The following is a 22,145-nucleotide window of genomic DNA, read 5'->3' on the forward strand; positions in this document are numbered from 1 at the left end:
AACACATTTAACCATTAGTCAAATATAACACAAGTAAACACAAAATGCAGTTTTTAAATGATGGTTTTTATTATTTAGGGAGAAAAAAAATCCAAACCTACATGGCCCTGTGTGAAAAAGTAATTGCCCCCTTGTTAAATAATAACCTAACTGTGGTGTATCACACCTGAGTTCAATTTCCGTAGCCACCCCCAGGCCTGATTACTGCCACACCTGTTTCAATCAAGAAATCACTTAAATAGGAGCTGCCTGACACAGAGAAGTAGACCAAAAGCACCTCAAAAGCTAGACATCATGCCAAGATCCAAAGAAATTCAGGAACAAATGAGAACAGAAGTAATTGAGATCTATCAGTCTGGTAAAGGTTATAAAGCCATTTCTAAAGCTTTGGGACTCCAGCGAACCACAGTGAGAGCCATTATCCACAAATGGCAAAAACATGGAACAGTGGTGAACCTTCCCAGGAGTGGCCGGCCGACCAAAATTACCCCAAGAGCGCAGAGACGACTCATCCGAGAGGTCACAAAAGACCCAAGGACAACGTCTAAAGAACTGCAGGCCTCACTTGCCTCAATTAAGGTCAGTGTTCACGACTCCACCATAAGAAAGAGACTGGGCAAAAATGGCCTGCATGGCAGATTTCCAAGACGCAAACCACTGTTAAGCAAAAAGGACATTAGGGCTCGTTTCAATTTTGCTAAGAAACATCTCAATGACTGCCAAGACTTTTGGGAAAATACCTTGTGGACTGATGAGACAAAAGTTGAACTTTTTGGAAGGCAAATCTCCTGTTACATCTGGCGTAAAAGGAACACAGCATTTCAGAAAAAGAACATCATACCAACAGTAAAATATGGTGGTGATAGTGTGATGGTCTGGGGTTGTTTTGCTGCTTCAGGACCTGGAAGGCTTGCTGTGATAGATGGAACCATGAATTCTACTGTCTACCAAAAAATCCTGAAGGAGAATGTCCGGCCATCTGTTCGTCAACTCAAGCTGAAGCAATCTTGGGTGCTGCAACAGGACAATGACCCAAAACACACCAGCAAATCCACCTCTGAATGGCTGAAGAAAAACAAAATGAAGACTTTGGAGTGGCCTAGTCAAAGTCCTGACCTGAATCCAATTGAGATGCTATGGCATGACCTTAAAAAGGCGGTTCATGCTAGAAAACCCTCAAATAAAGCTGAATTACAACAATTTTGCAAAGATGAGTGGGCCAAAATTCCTCCAGAGCGCTGTAAAAGACTCATTGCAAGTTATCGCAAACGCTTGATTGCAGTTATTGCTGCTAAGGGTGGCCCAACCAGTTATTAGGTTCAGGGGGCAATTACTTTTTCACACAGGGCCATGTAGGTTTGGATTTTTTTTTCTCCCTAAATAATAAAAACCACCATTTACAAACTGCATTTTGTGTTTACTTGTGTTATATTTGACTAATGGTTAAATGTGTTTGATGATCAGAAACATTTTGTGTGACAAACATGCAAAAGAATAAGAAATCAGGAAGGGGGCAAATAGTTTTTCACACCACTGTATATGCTTATGTGCACAGTTGGCCTTATAGTAGCCAATAATCTCCAAAGATGTTTCAAGCGATTATTATCCAAATTCAAATCTAAAATATAATCCTGTTATCTGTTTTCAATTGCTTTTTCAATATATAGTTTTATGATTTAGTGGCCTTGTTTGGTTCTTTGTAACAAAAGCCAAAGATTGTGGTTCATAACCTCCTGTTACAATCGGATTGTGCAAATACATCTGTTCTTCCACGTATGATTCCACAGGCACCATCTTCCCTTGCAGCACAACAGGAGTTTTCCTCTGGAATCAAAATTCTTTATTCAGAAAAGAGTAATAAAACCTAACCTGGAGTTTGTCAGCACAGCTTCTTTTCTATATACTGGACCTAAAAGTCAAAAACTAAAGCTACATGAGTGCAGCTCACGTCTCACTCTTCAGGGTAACCTTTGGGGATCCAACTATGTTCCCATCAGATCTCAGATACAAGAAACACGTGTATGTGGAGAACAGTAAGACCTGCTAGACAGCCCCCCGGGCACTACAGGAGCAGATGCCTGCCTGCCTGAACATGCCCAATATACAGAAGAGCATCCCCAGTCAGCATCCATGTCTTCTCTGCTGTTCACTCGTAGGTCATTTTATTGATTGAAGGCCAAAAGCCTCTGAGACTAACCATGACGTACCTTTGAGCCCCCATCAAACAAGGGGCTATTTTGAAGTTCAAGTTTACGTTACAAATAAAAGTGAATTAGACAGCATTCTGGTGTGCTCGTTTAACGCTGGCCCATCACAGATCCAAGGACTAGGGTGCTCAGTATGTGAGGCCTGCATGACCAATGTGTGTTTGTGCGGGTTCACATAACATCCTCGAGTTTTGTTGCACATGCCAAAGGGCGGAGGTGTGACCAGTTCTAAATGGGACGTATGTGTGTGTGAGCCCTGCAGTGGACTGTCATCTCATCTCATCTCAGGTTGGCTAATCACTTCTGCCTAAGAACCCGGCTCTTCCTGTCCTGTGCCTATAAGGCCGGAGTTATACTTCACGCGACGCATGCTGCAGCGGACACTCCTGCTACGCAAGCGTTGTAGTGTTTATACTTGCGCACGTACTTTACGTAAATCTGGAGGAATCCGCCAGGTGGCAGTGCGAGATATTATCACGGTGAGAACATGTTCAGCTTCTCTGTATTGTGAATTGCCTAGAACACCCATTAAATTCCGATGACACCTTACCGCAGTATCTCTGAAAAGGATGTTTATTGATTAAATCCAGGGTTGTGTCCATTCCAGCAAGTATTGGGCACGAGTAAGAAACAATCTCTGGACGATGCCTCGGCTCATCTCAAGGTGAATACAAGCACACACATACACTAGCGTCATTTTAGCGGCACCAAATCCCCAAATCTGCGTATCTTTGGAAGGAAACTGGACCACACTGAGGAAACCCAGCAGGAAAACCTGTAAACTCCAGGCAGGGAATATCAGCGACGTGACTCCCTGCAAGACAGCAGCGCTAACGCTCCGCCACTGTGTCACCCCCATGTGTGTAATTATTAACAGTATTCATTATTTAAATGAAATTACCGATGTATCTGTAAAATGTAATATACATACTTTAATGCTTTTCATCATGAAAGTCATATCAAGTATAAATCTATGGATACTAAATGTGCAGAGAGTTGGAATATCATACATTTAATGTGGTCAGTGTGGTGATCTATTGCTGGCGATTCGCTGCTGTCAGGAGCAGAGGAGGCCCTAGAAAAAAAGACAGCACAGAAGACGGTATGTGAGAATTTTAAAACGCATCGTGTAATTACGATCGGGAATATGCAACGCTTGAATATAAAAGCACCATGAATACATCTGTATGTCGTCATTTTGCTCCACCACATCGAACCATTTATCAAATATTGAAGCGCGCACACCGATCTCGTAGGATCCGCAAAGCGGCTTTCTGTCACATGTAGATAGTAAACAGAGACTCTGATGTCACATTCCAACTTTTAGCACACTGCGCCCTTTGACTTTTTGCTGGTACTGCAACTCGCGCACGCGTCGCGTTAATTTCTGAGGACCTGCTCAGAGGACGCATCAAATGAACGCTCAGAACGCGTGGCGGCCATGATGCGGGTGCGTATGCGTTCTGAGCGTGAAGTATAAATGAGCCCTAAACCCCGAGCACTGCACTCTCCAAATCAGTCACTCCATCTTTGATGACTACTCTATTCCGCTCAGTCAATTTATTATGTTATTGCAAAATATGGGGTGGATCCCCCAAACCTTTAGATTTGTTTCTGTCTTCTTTACAGTGAATAAGAAACTAAAAGTCAGACATTTCAAGCAGTAACAGCCATTAGGAACACTAGTATTGTCTTGGCTATATTTATAAATCATTTTAATGGCGTCTTGATAAAAATGCAGCACCAATTTGTACCAAAAACATGAGACTTTTGAGCGGCACTGTATCTCTGACTAGCTCCAGGAATCTCGGTGCTTGCGATTTTTTCACCCTGAATCTTGACCTGTGGCTATGCTCTTTCATTGTCAGGATGCTCTCCTGTTCTTCAGTTCACATTTTCTTCTCACACACTTTTTTGAGTGCGCTTCTCCTTTACACTACAAAAAGGGGGCATGACGTTTGGTGCCACAGGGCTCAGCAGAAAGCAGTAGGTACCGCTTTTTATGAGACTTTAATGCATTTTTTAAAACAAAGTTAAGTTGCAGCACTTGATCAATGCCACGCTAACAGATCATAGAATTCTAAATTGTAAAATGAAGACAAATGAAGGCACAGCTTGCAACCTAATCACTGCTAACGCCACATTTTGGTTTTTTTCTTTTTTACTATCTTCATACTGCGAATCTTCAACAAAGTCTTCTGCAGTACTGACTGTGAGGGTTTCTCCTCTTTACTCAGAACCAGAAGTTAACACGGCACACACATTAACAGGGCCAATGAAACAGCATCAGAGGAAGGCTGTCTTTGTGTGTCCCTAAAAGCCGTCCCGGGACTGAGGACCAGTGAAGCAGTAATCAGAGGGAGATAACAGTTGTTGTTGTGCAAAAACTACAAAAGTTAACATTCAGAATAAGTAAAGGAAAGAAAAAAGACGACTATATCTTAAATTGCGAGCCCAAACTATTACTGCACCATTCCTCTATCAAGAATCCAGTGCAACAGAATAATTTGGATTAAACAAGCTTGACAGAGCACCCCAAATGCGGAGTTAGACCACTCTTCTTTTTTACTGGCAGCACTGGTAGCACAGTAGTACCACTGCTGCCTCACCGTAAGGAGAGCCAGGCTAGTGTCTCAGGTCCTCTTCACATGGAGTTTGCATGTTTTCTACCTTTGTCTGCATTGGTTTCCTCCTACCGTCCAAAGACATGTAGGTTGGGCGAATTGGCGATGCTGTAGTGTTATAGTGTGTGTGTTCACCTTGCGATAGTCTGGCACCCTGTTTTTTCTGCCTTGCACCCTATGCTTGATGAGGTTAGGCACCAGTTCCCCCATGACCCTGGTCTGGATCAAACAGGTTAGAAAATGACATGACATGACCACCAAAACAATGAGCGGGAGAGCTGCTCCCCACCTGACCCTCCACTAAGAATGCACAGAGGATGCCAAGCCTTACCCCAGGAAGGCTGTGCAAATGCCCTGCCCAGGTTTTATCCTCTTCTCTTTACACAGGCCCGTGACTGGCATCATTACACGCAGCACTTCAACCCAAATGGCTTTCACAAACAGACACACCACCGTTTGCACCTCATACTGCCCAGCACCCACAATCCCCACCCGTTCACTGCACCACGTCCTTCCACTTCCGACCCACTGCTGCATGGAGAGCCTGACACAGGGGAAGCAAACTGGTAAAGCAGACACCGCTTGTGAGACCCCAGGACGTGCTGCCTGTTCAACACTCTCACCCTGTGAATTAAAGTGGCCCTCGTGTTCAAGTGTGCCATTACCCACCTAGTGTGCTGACCTGCAGGGAGAAGTAAGATTACCAGCAGTGAGGCATTATAAAGCCCCTTGAGCAGCAGTTTGTATCAGAAGGTGCGGTATAATTAAATGTTATTGTATTTCCTCACACTTCGACTTAACATTGGCAATGTGGCCGCTCCAGTGATGTGAAGAATAGCAGAGCAGCTCCTGATACTAGGAAGTGTGAAGCACTGTCCCGATTTCAATCAAGTTGGAAGTGCTCAATATTCACATCTAACAGATTCACCATCTTTATTCACCCTGAGGTAGAGGGGCTCAGAGCAGGTCACGTTGAGGTGTCAGGCTGTTATTAGTCTGGTGTCTTTGAATAGCAGGCACACGCCACCTTTGCAATGTGTCTTTACATCTTTCCTCACTGATCATCCCTATTCTAAAATTTGCCTACCACATGGAGATCCATTCATTGTCAATTTAGTTTTTATTAATTAAAGGAAGAAAAGAACTTTGGCATGTGTTTCTGACTGTGCTGTAGCTGACATACTAGAAAGAATTCATTCAAAAGTCTCATCAAACTGACAAGCACCCGGGACCACCAGTACAGCTACTAATGTAAGCTAGGCAGGGATGGCTGCCAAGGGTTAAAGATTCAGAAATCATCGTCTGATTATAAAAGAAAGTAATTCAGCACACAGACTAGCTGTATTTAAAAAAAAAAAAAGGACGAGCTATGAGGAGTCTGAGTGCCCTTTAATTATAATGTCAGGAGGCACATGTTCAGCGTACGAACTACAAAAAGATACTTCATTAAGAGTAACGGCTTCCCCTTCTTCAGTCACGCTGGATTCACAGTCATGTAACGCTGCTCAATAAAGCGAGAAAGAACATTGACACGTGGGGTCAAGTAAATGACAGGAGCTGGTCACAATAGCATACTCTGGGCCCTTTGCTAACATTGGTTTATTTTTTTTTTACTTTTTTTCCCTTGCAGCTCCAGTTCACAAGACAGGCTTGATGGAGGAAGTCATTCACAGCCTGGATTTCTGTGATATTCTGGTGATTGGGGAAGAACTTGATCCACAACAGGAGAGTCTAGAAGTGGGCCACAGTGAACTCCACGGGAAACACCTGGATGCCACAAACTCCACTTCTGGAATTTCCATCTATGGTATGTTACATGGGTTGTGTTTCCACACATGGCTAGTTGGTTTGGATAATGTAATAAAGGGAAATATCACTGTTCATCTATCCATTTTCCTACCTTGCTTATCCAGGGAAGGGACATGGGGGCAGCTGGAACCTACCCAAATAATCACTGGGCACAATGCAGGACCACCACGGCCGCAGTCCATCACAGGGTAAACACTAAAACACACACTAGTGCCAATTAACAGCGCCAACTCACCAAACCTGCCTGTCTTTGGATTGTGGGAGGAAACGGGAGCACCAGAAGGAAAACCACCTGGACAGTGGGATTACCGTGCAAACTCCACCCAGGGAGTGCCCAGGACGCGAAACCCAGTCTCCTTGTTGTGAGGCAGCAGCATTACATTTTTATCTCAATGATATTTTTACAAATCAATATTTTTGTTTTGGAAGAAATCAAGTAGGTAATGTGATGACAACTACAGGCCAAGATCTTAACCACTGCCTCATCAGGCACACCATAATCAGCCTGCTCTTCATTTATATGATTAGGCGCTGTCCCTGACAAAGAAAGGACGAGGCTCTTAGCAATGGAGCTTACCCTGAGAGTTTATGGCATTTGTATTTCCATATTTATTTTTCTCTACATACCTTCATGTGCTGTTAACAAGTAAAACACATTTAGCGTCAAGTATCTCCATTCTTACTGAACTGCTGTTTCCAAACCAGAATCACAGAGATCTGATATGCAAGTCTGCCAGTTAAAGATGTTGATACCTGAAAGTATCCCAGCATGCATCTTTTAAGTTGAACTTAAAACAATTTTTTCCCAAGCCAAAAAAAAAAGGATAGAAATTTGCACAAGGACAGAACCAAGAAAAAGAATGATAACACCATTCTGTTCCAAAAGGACAATATAATAACCACTGCTAACTGCAGAGCATACAAACACTAAGTGGGTTCCATTAACACATTGTGATGGACAGCAGGCAGGGGCTGACATCCCGAACGGGATGGTGCATGTTGCCTTACCTGGCCGGGAGACCACCATATTGAATAGGCAAGAAGGATGCCAGGATATACCCTACCTCAAACAGAAGACTGGCAGATGCCATCTGGAACTGGGTAAACAGCATCCCGGCATGGGTGGACCAAAGATCCTGGGAGGCCAGTGTAATGGAAGGACAGGGGGAGATGACTTATTTGCACCATTGGGTCCCCCGACACACTAGGTGGCAGTATGCCTGGATGCAGTACCAGTATGGACACCTGCAGGGCTTGCTGGGAGTTGTAGTCCCATAGAGCAGCCCTGTTGGTTTCCCTGGGCACCTCGAGAGGGTGGTGCAGGAATTTGAGATCCCTACTTTGTAAAGCTTCAGTCTGACCTGGAAGTGCTTCTTACTGGTAATGCCCTGGAACCGGAAGTACTCCCAGGTCTGAGGTAAAAGGAGGCACTCTGCTTCACCCAGGCGAGTTGGCGTCGGGAGTGGAGGATAGAAAAAGCTCGCCTGGGAGGTGTGAAGGAAAAAGAGATTAACTGTATATATATTGTACTTGCGCAAACATTGAGAAACCTGTTGCAGGTATATTTTTTTTATCAAGTAAATTATTATTTGAACCCGGAACTTGTTTCTGCGGATTTGTGTCTGGGGTTTGGGGTGCTGCAGCACCCCCTAGTGGTCACAGCATGCAGTTCTAGCTAAACAGATCAGGTTAGGCTATTCACTCCCGATCATCTAATAAATAAAAATGTCCTCCCCATCCTTGACCAGTCCACTACACTTTGCAAAGAACCACATAGTCTTTATGTTGAACTTGCACAGAATTCATACAAGTCTGACTCGGTTGGATCCTACTGACTAAACGTAGATGTCTAGTGCCCCGAAGTAAAGGAACTTTGACCAACTCAGGAAAGAGTACACAAGATTAAATCTAAACAACATTTATATCAATAGCACACTTTCATACACAGAATGTATCTCAAAGTGCTTTACAAGATGTCAAAGAAATGGTTACAAGAAAAGAAAAACAAGTTAAATTAGGTAGGAATGAGAATGAATAAATACCAAAAAATGAACTAATACAGGTTAACATAACGTACAAATTAGTATGGGCAAAGTGGTTTCAATCTTGGTGGTTGTGAATGTCTCAGTTTTTTCTGTCAGTGTTTTCATGTTCCCAGGCTCTTCTTTACATTATCTCTAACACTGCTGCTCCATTCACTGTGAAGTAAACGGCAGGCCAGCCCCTTGTATTTCACATCTGATATCACAAATGTCTTAAATAGATTAGTAGAAGCCCTTCAGACTTGGAGTCAATAAAGCAACATGTAAAAGCTGGTATCCCATTTGGTCTCCCAACTCTGTTGGCATGTGGTGTGGATATAAAGGGTAAAGAGACTACTCGGAAATACAGAATGTGCTTTATGGACAACAGTCCTGGTCTAATGATATGTGACATGGCAGCCCGTACAGCTGTTTACTTCAAGCACAGCTTGCCCCATGTCTGACCGATTCTGTATCCTATTTTGGTAAATACTTTCTAGCACAGATATGCACACAGAGCTCATTTAGTGTCTTTTGCAAAGGCTAGCAACTTGTTTTTGCACATTTTTCCACATCATTTACATCATTTATGCATTCGGGTTGGAGTTAACAATAAAAACCCACACTGAGGGATGCCAGAATAAACCAATTCTAAACAGAAACAACCAAGAGGTCCAGTTCACACATCCTGTAGGCAGTGTGCTGCCCAGATGAATTGCTGAAGTAGTCGCCCCAACACATGACATGGGACATTAGCTAAGCAAACACTCTCTTACACACGTGATCATAAACATCTCTTCTTGTATCCCCACAGGCTACAGCGTCTTTTTTTTTTTGCACCAGATGCTTTCAGCCCCACACTGTATATTATTTATGTATGCTTTCTGTAGTCTGAAATTCAGATATAGCAACAGCCAATCTTCTCAGGCCAAATCTCAAAAGCCAGTGGTGCAGTAAAGAATCCTGCCCTTTTGGCAGGCACCTCCGGCTGCTCCATTTTAGCACCTTTGTTCAGTTCTGATTACTGTGAAAACTTGGAGATGATGGCACATGCCTGATACCTGTCAACTATCTTTTCAGCCTGGAAGCTCTCAAAGTAGCATTTCTTATCTGTTCTGACTGGAAATAAATTGCTAGCCACTCGAGTCAGTTTGCTGAAATAAGCCGAGTAACAGGCAGAAGCAGTAGACAGACAGAGACTCTAAGATGTCATATGTCACGATTGATGCAAGGTGTCTTTCTCCAATTTTCTGTCTGTCCTGTTGACTGTGTTAATAAGCAGAGGCAGCAGCACACAAGCAGGGTTTACAGCAGGCGTAAAGTAGACTGTAAATGATGACGGCTTCCTCCACTTGACACAAGTTTAGCTGGAATCATTTCAAGTCTGCCTGCCTGGACTGGAAGGCACCAGGCCTCATCCCCGCACTCCTGGTATGTCGACTGCGTTATTACATTGTTCCATGCAGACAGCTCTCTGCTTCCCACCATATTACATCTTCGGTGGATACTTAACATGGAGCAGCAGCTACGTCCTCCTTTCATATTCCTCAAGTTGAAGATCCAAGGATGACCACTATCTACCTTTTAATCACCTGGCTTCCTACTGCAGCAGCTTCCTTCATTCTATGGACATATCTCTCAAAAACCCAAAATAACTAAACCTGTCTGCACATTTCACATCTGGAACTGTCCAATACAGTGCATGTTTGATAACTGGATTACATCCACATTTATCATCCAGTCAGCCTTCTTGAAGTTTGTAAGGCGCCATGTCCAGCGTAACAATGTCCAGTTTTGTGTGAAATTGTAATACTTTGGGTGGCACTTAGTCAGATGGTTAATAAAGGGGTATGTTAATGCACAAAAAATAGGCCTGCTTAAATTCAAAATAGGGACAGCCTGCCCGTCTGTGCCAGTGTGAGTGCCTACCACATCCCTTTGTCTTTGCAGGAGTCGACACATTGTCAAACTATGAGCAGGTGCTGAGGAAAGTGCATTATCACCACTGGCATGCAGGCGGAATTTTTCAACGCAAGTTTCGTCTAACATGTTCTGAGCTAAATGGCCGATACACCAGCAATGAGTTCAACCTAGAGGTAAGTTGGATTGTTCAACCATGATATATAGAAAAAAAATCAGAAGTGCAGTGTGTGGCCGAGAAGTTCAGTACCTTAACATCCTGGTGTGTGTCAGCTTGTGGAGGCAGGAATGTTTCTGTGTAATAAATGTGAACGCCAGTCTGAAACAACAGAGTTGTACAGCATGCAATGCACAAAGAACGACAACTGTTGGTGTGAACATTCCTATCCATTCATTCATTTGCATCCCTTAGACATGGATGTTATTTTTACAACATAGCATTTTTAATTTCACCTTGCCGGGGACAAATAAAGTATATCTAATCTAATTTAATAGTAAGCCATTTTGAAAGAAATCCTTTCATCTGTATATTTTCATTCTCTCCATATTCCAGTTGAGGTTTACTGAGAGTTGGAGTTCATCTTAGTAACATCAGGCACAGAGCAGGAACCAAACTTAACACGCACAAGTCCATCGCAGGGCAACCTTTCCTCAAATATCCACACGTGCACATAAAGGAATCATTTGGAGCCACCAGTCAGCCTAAGCTGCATGTCTTCAGGATGTGTGCGAACACAGAGTGCTGACCCCAAAGCTGTCGGGCTCTCCAGTCCAGTTAAGTGGTCATCATGTGCAGTTGTTAGCAACAGCCTTTTGAAAACTTTGAAAGTCCTCCTGTGCAGAACTCAGCCCCTCAGCCTGTTTATGAAGCTCCTGCCAAATCACACAGGTTCATCTTTGCTCTTGTGCATTTTATAAGACGATTGCTTATAATGATAATCTCTGATAGAAAGCCTGTGTACGACGTGTACTGATCTGAGTCTGTAATATTTTGATATTGGTAGTTAAAACCTTTGCAATGAATTATCCTAACCCTATATAACTTCTTACTTTGAGGTGTACTTTTGTTTTGCCTTTTGTGATCTGTAAAGGGTGCTATAAACAAATAAGTTGATACCCTGAGAAGATCCACAGAACATGGGGTAGAACATGTAAACTCCAGACAGACAATGCAGTGGTCGTGTGTGACTCTGTGAATATTCAAATCAATGAATTTTATTTTTATAAAAATTAGATGACCAATTTTAAGTCAGTAAAGGAGCGTGAGAACCAATGTAGCACTGGCATACCTAAGAACTCTCATCTATCTAAATGGACAGTAATACAGTGGATTCAGAGGGTATTCAGGACAGTTCACTTTCTGCACACTTTGTTGTGCTGGAGATTTAATTTAAATTAAATGAATAAATTTCCCATTGTTTGCCCATTAATTTACACTAAATAGCCCATTATGACAAAGTGAAAATTAATTCCAAAAAGGTTTGATACTTTATTAAAATCAAAAATTGAATACTCTGATATATTTAAGTATTCAGACTTTGCTATGGAACTAAAAATTGTGGTCAATTGCTTTAATTCTCCTTGACATGCAGTGAGCTGATTTGATTGGTCATCGTTTAAAAAGGCACATCCTTGTGTACAGAAGGTCTTACAATTCACACTGCATGTCAGAACTAAAAAGTAAGCGATGAAATCCAAAGAACTCTCTGTACAATCCACTATCAGACTACAGTAAGGTATAGATTAGGGCAAGAATATAAAGCCATTCCTAAAGCTCTGAGTGTCCCCAGGAGCACAGTGGCCTCAATAATTGTAAAATGGGTACCACCAGAAATAGTCATAGAGTTGGCTGTTTAGCCAAGCTAAGCCTTGGTCAGGGAGGTCACCAAGAACCCAATACAGTACTTAATCTAACAGAGCTTCAGAAGTCCTCTGTTGAATTGGGAGAATCTGTCAGATGGACAACCATCTCAAACAGCACTCCATAAATCAGGCATGACAGCCATCTTGGAGTTTGCCAAATGCCACTTCTAGGACTCTGAGCACATGAGAAAAAGGATTCTCAGGTCTGATCAGAAAAAAATTTAACTGGGCATAACTCCAAGAACTATGTCTGCTGGACACCAGGCTTTGCCCATCACTTGCCTGATGAAGCATGGTGATGGCAGCATCATACTATAGGGGTATTTTCTCAGTGGCAGGGACAGAGAGACTGGTCAGAACTGAGGGAAGGGTGAATATAGCCAAATACAGAGAGGTCCTCAAAGACAACCTGATCCATGATGCAAACCTAAGACTGTTCACATTTAAGCCACAAATGAAACATACAGCCAAGACAATAATGGAGTGGCTTAAGGATAAGTCTCTGACTGGCCTTGAGTGGCCAGGCCATAGCCACAGAGAACATCTATAGAAAGACCTGAAGATGGCAGTTTACAAATGCTTCCCATTCAGTCTAACAGAGCTTGAGAGGATCTGCCAGAAGGAATGGGACAAACTGCCCAAACCTGGAGATGCAAAGCTTGTTGTAGAGACTCGCCAAGAACATTTGAAGCTGTAATTGCTGCCAAAGGGGCTTCTACAAAGTACTGAACTAAAGGTCTGAATACTTCTATGAATGAGAGAATTCTGTTTGATATTTTTAATTTGCAAACCTGTCTGAAAACATGTTGTCATTATGGGTCATTGTTTGTAGACTGAATGGCAAATTTATCCATTTAAAATAAACCACAATGAAATATGAGGGGGTCAGAGTATTTTCTGATAAAAAAATATCTGAATTCACAAACTGAATTGGTTCTGCTAGAGAGATGAACTAAATTTGAGAGTCGCCTCACAGTCTTGACCAGCACTTGCTGACTTTGTGATTCCAGAGGGCCATAAACATGAGACACCAGCCATAATTGTGGAGCGCAAAATCACAGAGATCAGCTTTTGGAGCAGGTGACTAGTGTAATTGTTCAGTCTCAGGGCATGTGCCTGTGGCCTGTGGTTCACTCGACATTTAGGATCCAGTGCTTTAAGTCAAGTTATAAATCCAAAAGCATTAATGCCACCCTTAGTAAAGTTCATTTTAAAATAACATGGCAGTCACTACAACTGCCTTTTTATTTGTAGTTGCCAGTCACTAGCATTTTAACTCTTCTGTTCTCCCTCTTTTACAAGGTTAATGTTCTGCATGATTCCGAGTTCATCAAGCAAGTGAATCACATGGCCCTCCAGCCTCAGTATGTGCAGGAGATGAGCCAACCAGTTGTGGAAAGCAACATTTCCCAGGAATCAGGTAAGTGGCAGAACATGGTGGGCAATAAGGGACATGTGGCCAAAGGGATGTGTAGCCAAGAACCTCTTGCTCTCTGTGATATGACCACTTTTTTCTTTATTGAAACATTTTTAAATTTGCTGAAAAATAGCATACTCTCCTTCTTTCTGTGGAGTGCTTAATAATTTAGCTTGGAACAGAATGCACATTAAAAAAATGGCAGGGCTCTTTTACTAACCTGCAAATGGAAGTTGATTGGTGATGGCTGATACAGTCGGCAGCCCCAACAACTAAATGCAATTTCTAGTCAAGGGTTAAATAAATGATAATGGCATATTAAATGTGTATTTAAATGATTCAAAAGCTTCAAAAATGGTTTTTAATTTTAAAATATTCAAGTGATTTTGAGATTATTAGGTCATTTATATTGGAACGTCTCACTTTTTACTAGCTCTACTGGATGTAAATTTGTCATTTTTACATGTTCAAGTTACAGCAATCAAATACATCTATGAGGCACAGTCAACAAAAAACACTTTGCATACTAAGCAGCAAAAAATGACAGCTGTTAGAACACAAATGGTCATGGGATATTGGCAGACATTTCAACTGGTTTATCAAATAGTAGTTTATCTGTCAGATGTAAGAATTATATCCAGAACACATTTATATTCCTGGCCGATCAGGAAGAAGACTAAATTGTTCATCATGAGCACACACATTAAGCTTTACAAGGGGCGTCTGATAGGAAGTGAGCCTACCTATGAAGGAGTAATGTCAGGTACTTGAATTTCTTTCTTAAGTAGACCAGACTTTCAACCTGGCAACTGTTTCTCCGGCCTTCTCCTATTTCTGAAAAAGTCCCGGAAAGTGGTCCCTTGTAGCGCTGTAATGGTGCGACGAATGACTTCTTGGCCCACATTAGACTTTTTAACACTAGAATCCCTGAAGCCTACGGAAAAACTCGTAATCCTGGGCCACCTTAAATTCCCTTGCACCTCCTCATCAGCGACTTTTGTTTGGCAAATGTGTCGATCAGCAGGCTATCCTATCTCCACCACCAACGCAGCTTAAGTCATGCACAAAGTTCTCCCAGCTCAAGTCTGTTTATCTGGGTGTGAGGTCACTTGAATTGTATAGGGTAGATAGTATATTGTTATTTGGAACACATACATTTCATGTGTGTTCTGTGCGTACAATGATCTGTGTAAATGTAGGATGACAGGAAATGAGAGGCAAGAAATGTTGAACACATAACTTAACACAGAAGCTTTTTTCATGTTCTACTAATAATTGGCCAAATGCTGACGAGAAGTGTACAATGTGTAAAGACTGAAGTCCAAATATCAAATAAACACTTTAACAAAAGACACAGGTATAACAAAACAAGTGCGCTTTTTTCTAGAATTTAGCCAAAGTAAAAGAAATTGGGATAGGGTATGACATACACACACACACACACACATAATATATATATATATATATATATATATATATATATATATATATATATATATATATATATATACACGTTTGCTTGGCTGGTCTAGAGGTAAGAACTGCTATCTCCAAATCAAGAGGTGGCGGGTTTGATCTTGGGGCTTTCACGCATTAACTGTTTTGAATAGTGAGCGGCTACTTATTACTACTATTATAGAATAAAAACATACATTTGATTTATTTGAGTCTGTAACAGCCAGTGTAAATTTAAGGTACTTATAAAAGTTAGCATTCAGTCATTTTCCAACCCGCTACAATTTTGTTTCATTACTCAATTTTATTCTCTCAAGTCACGTTATGCTCCCCCAGATCTGACACTGTTAGTTTTCAAATAAAGACATGCTATAAAACAAGTGAACTCAGATGAGGATGAGGGGTCTACATTGGAGAAAGACAACAGAAGCCCTCCCCGCATGAAACATCCACTCACATGTAAGTACAGCGCAGCTGCAGCAGGCGTGAAGGTGAAAGATGGCTCCGTTTGGATGCAGCAACAGGTTGGCCGTCATCCTGGTAATGAATCTGCCACACGCATGTCCTGCAACAAAATAGCAGGGCTTACAGAGCAGGGCATGCTGACTAAGTATATGTGTAATGCCACTCCTTATTCAGGAAAATACCCCAGTCGCCCCACAGGAGAAAGACTTTCCGAGACTAAGGTCATAAAGCTTATGGAGCCATTTCTGGACAAAGGCAGAACCGGAACAACAGTTGTGTAAAGTGCGACAGGAGCTTCCAGCTGCAGCTAAAGTCACTCGCATACCGAAGTGGCATTGCACATGTACTTAGTCAGCATGCCCTTGTCAATCAAACAGAGGAAGCTCTGAAGTCTACTTGTGACTTTACGCTGTAGGAAGATAAATAAATAAATCAAGGTAAATAACATTTAATCTGGCATTTATATAAGTAACATATAAATGTTATATTATATAAAGACCACCACAAAACATAATCACAAACAGGACTTTGCACAATATGTTGGCAAGCTCTGTAGGCCCTGCTGTTTCATTGAAGGACATGTGTGTAGCAGATTCATTAGCAGGATGATGCCCATCCTCTTGTTGCATCCAAACGGTGCCATCTTTCGCCTTTACGCCTGTTGCAGCTGCATTGTTCTTATATGTGTGTGGACTTTTTTTTTTGCAGGGAGGGCTTCTGTTCTCTTTCTCAGATGTAGAACCCTCATCCTCATCTGAGTTCACCTCTATTATAGCATGTCTTTATTTGAAAACTAATAGTGTTAGATCAGGGGGAGCGTGAATGTGACTGAGAGAATAAAAGTGAATAATGAAACAAAACGCTAACTTTTACAAGTACCATAAATATACACCGGTTGTTAAAGGCTCAAATAAATCAAATGTATGTTTATATTCTATAATGGTAGTAATAAACAGCTGCTCACTACTCAAAACAGTTAATGCATTAAACCTGCCACCTCGCGACTTGGAGACAGCAGTTCTCACCTCTACACTAGCCAAACAGATATATATATATATGTGTGTGTTTATGTCGTACCCAATCTCAATTTCTTTTACTTTGGTTAAACTCTAGAAAAAAGTGCACTTGTTTTGTTATATCTGTGTCTTTTGTGAAAGTGTTAATTTGATATTTGGACTTCAGTCTTCACATATTATACACTTCATGTCAACATTTGGCCAATTAGTAGAACATTTAAAAAGTTTCTGTTCTAGTTATGGGTTCAGCATTTCTCGCCTCGCATTTCCTGTCATCCTACGTTTACACAGATCATTGTAGAAACAGAACACACATGAAACATTTGTGTTCCAAATAACGATATATTACTTACCCTCTACAATTCAAGGCACCCTTGTGTATGACTAAAGCTGCGTTTTTGGGGATTTGGGGTGGGGGGAGGGATGGGATGGGATAGCAGGCTGCCGGTGCTGATCAACATATTTGCAAACAAAAGACGCTGATGAGGAGGTGCGAGGGAATTTAATGTGGCCTGGGATTACAAGTTTTTTCGTAGGCTTCAGGGATTATAGTGTTAATCCAACACAGTATCTACAGCATACTTTAGCATATCTGATGATCATCCCTCGATCACAGTCTGCTTTGCTCAAATGTATAAATCACAGCAGGATAAGTCACTAAGCACACATCATCTCAGGCTGGTTCCACAAATATGACAGTGACTTCAGTGGCCTACAGTGACCCCAGATCTAGGGCTAAACGGGAGATTTGCTTCATGAATGTGTTGCCAAAAACTCAACCCACCATGGACCAAAGTTGCTAGGTTTTTTCATGGCTTAGGTCAATCCATACCTTTAATCTTGACAACGCACCACTACACAGAGCACACGTGACAGTGGAAACAGACAAAGAATGAAACTTCAAACTGCTGCCCCATCCTCCTTATTCACCAGATTTGGCACCTTCTGACTTATTTCTCTTTCCTGATGTGAAGAAAGACGCAAAACGTTTCATAACCTTCTGAGGGCATCCAGAGATTGGAACACCAGTAGGAGTAGTGCATGCACCTTCAGGGAGACTACATTGTAATATCATAAAACAGCATTGTGCTGTGCCACTTCCATCATGGGTAGGCTCACTTCCCATCAGACTCCCCTTGTATGTAGAACATGATGAAATCTTTACTGAGAGCGTTGAAGTGCTTCAAGATGCTTACAAGAATGAGAGCATTTTACGGGAGGGCATGTTATGAGAAGATTACAACCTAAGTCATGTAGATTTGTTACTACAAAAACATTAATAATAATAAAAATGAATAGATGATCAGCTGGTACAGAAGCTACAACCTCCAGTTCATCTTCTGCTCCTGTTATGTGTGAACCACACGATTGCTCACAGTGTTCTTCCCAGTTCACTTCTATAAGCAGCATGCCTTCTCTGCAATGCTCTTCTGAATAATGTGTGTATCTCATATATGGCCAATGCAGTCAATGGCTGTATAGTAAAACAAATTAGACATCTCTTCACTGTGGTGGAATTGCTGCAGATTATGCAAATATTACTTTAATTCTGATCATATTTTATTATATTTGTATATGTATATATTTAGATATTATAAAGTAACACAGATCCATATTCTTTATTCAGCTTTTCCAAGTGCAGCAGCTGCAGTCATCCTGGTGTGTGTCAGCTTTCTAGTCCTCATCATTGTCCTGGGCGTCTACAGAATTAGGAAAACATACCGGCATTTTGCAAAGGGCACAGCTGGGACAAAGGAGAATGAAATGGATTGGGATGACTCAGCTCTGACCATCACAGTCAACCCCATGGAGGTAAGATGACCTGCTCTGACCTTTTTAATGACATGGTGACAGTCAGCTGTGCTTTGGAGACTAACTCTTACATGCAGTGCAGAGCCCCTCTGATGAGAATAACGGTGGAACTCTTGGGGACTGTGGGGTCCCATGTGCTAACTTCCACATGACTCTGGTCAATATTTGAATTAAACTGACCTTGGTAGTTTTTAGATGAGCCCTGCTCTCTTTAATACAATTATACTGATCTGTCCATTCTTTTGTTGTTGACAGATTTTTCCCATAATTTTCTAGATGAACTAACATTGACAATGTTTAACTGACTAATAAGAAAAGAATTTGCAAGAATCCAAACTGCATGTATATGAGATTATTGCAGGCCTCAGCAGCAGAGAGAACTGTGAAGTGGTCTGATTTTAGATTTACATTTCAGTGTCTGCACTGCTACATCTACTGCATCTGAATTTTGAGTTAGAGTAGCAGATTTGGGTGGTATAATTCATACTTATTGCACTGTTTGCATTAGTTTTGATGTCGACTTTGTAAACTACAGAATTTTAATACTATAATATGTAGCCTTTTTATTGCACTAGAAATTAATCTGAAAATAGAAAACCTGGCCGCTACTTTACAGTCCACCGCACAACTATTATTACATAGTCCATTCATAATTTAATATGCCCCACACCCTGTACTATATTCTGTAGCTTTGATAATGAATGGATGATTGCTTAAATTAATTTAACACGTCCACAACATGTTGGTGGTGCATCCATATCATTAAGTAAGGGTTATTGTTACGTGCATCATGTTGTTTAAATCTCGGCATCCTCAGCTAGCAGAAATCTGAATGAAGCATTTTGCAGCCATCCCCGGAGTTATTCGTCCCCTTATGTGTTATTTCAGCTTGTAGTAAATGCATTGCACCACTCTTTATCAGACTTGAACAGCTATGTCCCACAAGCTCACCGAGCACATCAATGTCTTCGGACCGGTGACATCAGGTTACACTGCACTAACAAACTGGGAGTGAGGTTTCCAGCCACTTGAGTTTGCCAGGATTTACTGACTAAAATTTACAACCTAATTTGCTTCTCCATTGAGTTTGGTGACAGAAAGATAAAACTAAACAAGTGTGCAGATAAGGAGATGGTTTATTGTGCTGGTATCAATGTAAAGCATAGTCCCTGCTCCGTTCCCTGTTTTCAGCAGATGCCATTTAGTGATCCACATAAGGTAAAGGTCCACTTGGCCCTGGGGACAGTGAAAAGGCTGCCTCTGGCCCCTGTCTGCAATTCTGTCAGAATGCATTGCGTTAATATGGAGTGGCAGACCTCTGAGACATGGCAGCCTTTGAGTAGCAGACTGGATGTACAGCTACACAGACTAAAAGGAGCAAGTAAGGTTAAAAATGAATCCAAGTGGACACTGGGTCTCACATTTCACCTGAAAACTCTACCTTAGTGATATTCTTAAACCTTTCCTTAGTTATTTATCTTGTCAAATATGGAGTTTGAGACGCCTACTGGCTTCACCGTCCTGATTTTGGCTACATTTATACAGGGATGTGGAGTCGGAGTCAGAGACAATTTTGGGTACCTGGAATCAGGGTCGGAGTCGGCAAAAATTTACAGATTCCGACTACTAATAATTTTAAATTGTAATGAAAAAAAAAATACAGCAAGTTCAAATGTTCCATTTCACAAACAATAGTCATAATTAAGTACTTCTGTGATGTAAGAATAAAGCCCAGTGCATAGCTGTGTTACTACTAGTGTGAAGTTCAGCTGAGCTATTATACAACCTGACATTCACATATTGTAATCTGGATTATGGTACATTACAAATTATGTTTGAATTTTATTTCAGATATAATGTGTTTAACGAGTTCATTTGAGTGTAAACAAGTGTAATGCTGTAGGTGTAGGTGTGTGCTGTTGCCTGAAGTGTGTTCAGGGGTTCTTGTCTTTTTTTTAAACTGGCCAATACGGTAGAGAGTCAGCTTCCTAGCCAGTAGTTCTGTGGTTAAATGACGTGTATGTTGCCTTCCTTCAATCAACATGGAAAATACATCAGCATATTAAATACAGAGGAGTCGGAGTCGAAGGATTTATCTACTGACTCCACAGCCCTGCATTTATAGCATTCTCCTCAAGTTGCTGTACAATATTTACTACTTTGCAAATAACATCTCAACTTGAAAAGTAAAAAGAAACCACTGATTCTTAAGGAACAACCACACTGGTAGAAAGAAAGAAAATGGCCAGGCAATAATGCCAAGTTCAAGTGCTCACAGACTATTTCACCCCTGTGCACTGAGCTCATTATTAGACATCTTTAGAATTCTCCTTTTTCTAACCACCTTTTCATGTTTACTAACTACAATTGCAGCTCTATGACATTTAATAATTTTATTATGCCACTGCTCATACTATGGTTTCAGATTCCACACTTCTTGTTTCCTTGCTGGCACCTTATTTTCTTTGATTAATCATACCTTTGAATAACACACCATGTCACCCTCAAGTGGGCACATTTCTCTTTTTCACTGGCTTTTCTGTGACATTGTTCCACATTTTGTTTTATTATATTTGCTAACCTTACTACCAAAACTAGTTGACATATCAAATGCCAAACAACTTACCAAGTAGGAAATGGCCATGCTGAGCATCCAGCTGTATGACTCGTTTTACCAAGCTTGAATTTTTAGCAATAATCATTGTCCTTGTCCAGTATTTCTTTTACCTACAGTAGAATGCAAGGGCTGGCAGCCAATGGCTCCATCCAAGGCTGTAAGCAGCAGGATGAAGGGAAACAGGGTCATTCTAGCAAAGAGGTTTCCCCAGATCTAACCTTTATACACCAGTGTACAACAATCAGCCCAAGGCCAGGTCTGAGGCTGGCAGTCTTCAATCCCACTGCTGACACCAAACCTATATGAAAGATTTGTCAAAAACTTTAAGCATTGAACGGTGTGCAGTAGAGGTTTATTGCTATTAACGCATAAATGCCCTATGCCCTGGTGCAGTTCCTGTGTGTGAACTTGGTGCATCAAGCAGGCTGCCTTTATGTGTTCACATTTATCTCTCACCAAGTGCCACTTCTCAGAAAGAACAGAATAATTTTAAAAAGAAATGGTGAGGGTAATTTATAAATTAACTCCAAAGTCTAATGTCTGAGCTATTCTTTTGTCTTTGGCCTTCTGAAACCAACTTTCATAGGCAGCTTTTGCTAGTACAAACCACAAAAAGAGAATTAAGAGTCTTAACATTGCTGCTGCATTATTTGTCATAAGTCTATACTGTATATATGCTAAGGGATGAGATGAAAAATAAATGTGGGCTAAAACCAGTTATGAGTTAATACAAATCAAAGTTTATATGAAATATAAGGTAAGACCACTTCACGGTTACAAATACAATTAAAACCTTACAACTCAACCTTCAAGATTTTAACACCCCAGAACTTCACCATCCCCTATATAGCAGTAGGAATTTCAAATACAATCACTCTTGATAATACAGTGTGTTTTATGATATTTATCTGAATAATAT

The 22,145-nt window shown here is 41.3% G+C and overlaps 1 protein-coding gene across 1 annotated transcript in view; it reads left to right on the forward strand.

Moving 5' to 3' along the window:
• Positions 1 to 22,145, forward strand: part of LOC114646274 (calsyntenin-2-like) — a 791,236-nt gene that overhangs the window by 764,957 nt on the left and 4,134 nt on the right. The window contains exons 13-16 of the mRNA XM_028794392.2: positions 6,462 to 6,638; positions 10,612 to 10,757; positions 13,747 to 13,864; positions 18,425 to 18,609. Coding sequence (XP_028650225.1) covers positions 6,462 to 6,638; positions 10,612 to 10,757; positions 13,747 to 13,864; positions 18,425 to 18,609 — 626 coding nt within the window. The remainder of the gene's footprint in view (positions 1 to 6,461; positions 6,639 to 10,611; positions 10,758 to 13,746; positions 13,865 to 18,424; positions 18,610 to 22,145) is intronic.

The sequence above is a fragment of the Erpetoichthys calabaricus genome, chromosome 2 (genome assembly GCF_900747795.2).
Source record: "Erpetoichthys calabaricus chromosome 2, fErpCal1.3, whole genome shotgun sequence".
NCBI classification, from domain to species: domain Eukaryota; kingdom Metazoa; phylum Chordata; class Cladistia; order Polypteriformes; family Polypteridae; genus Erpetoichthys; species Erpetoichthys calabaricus.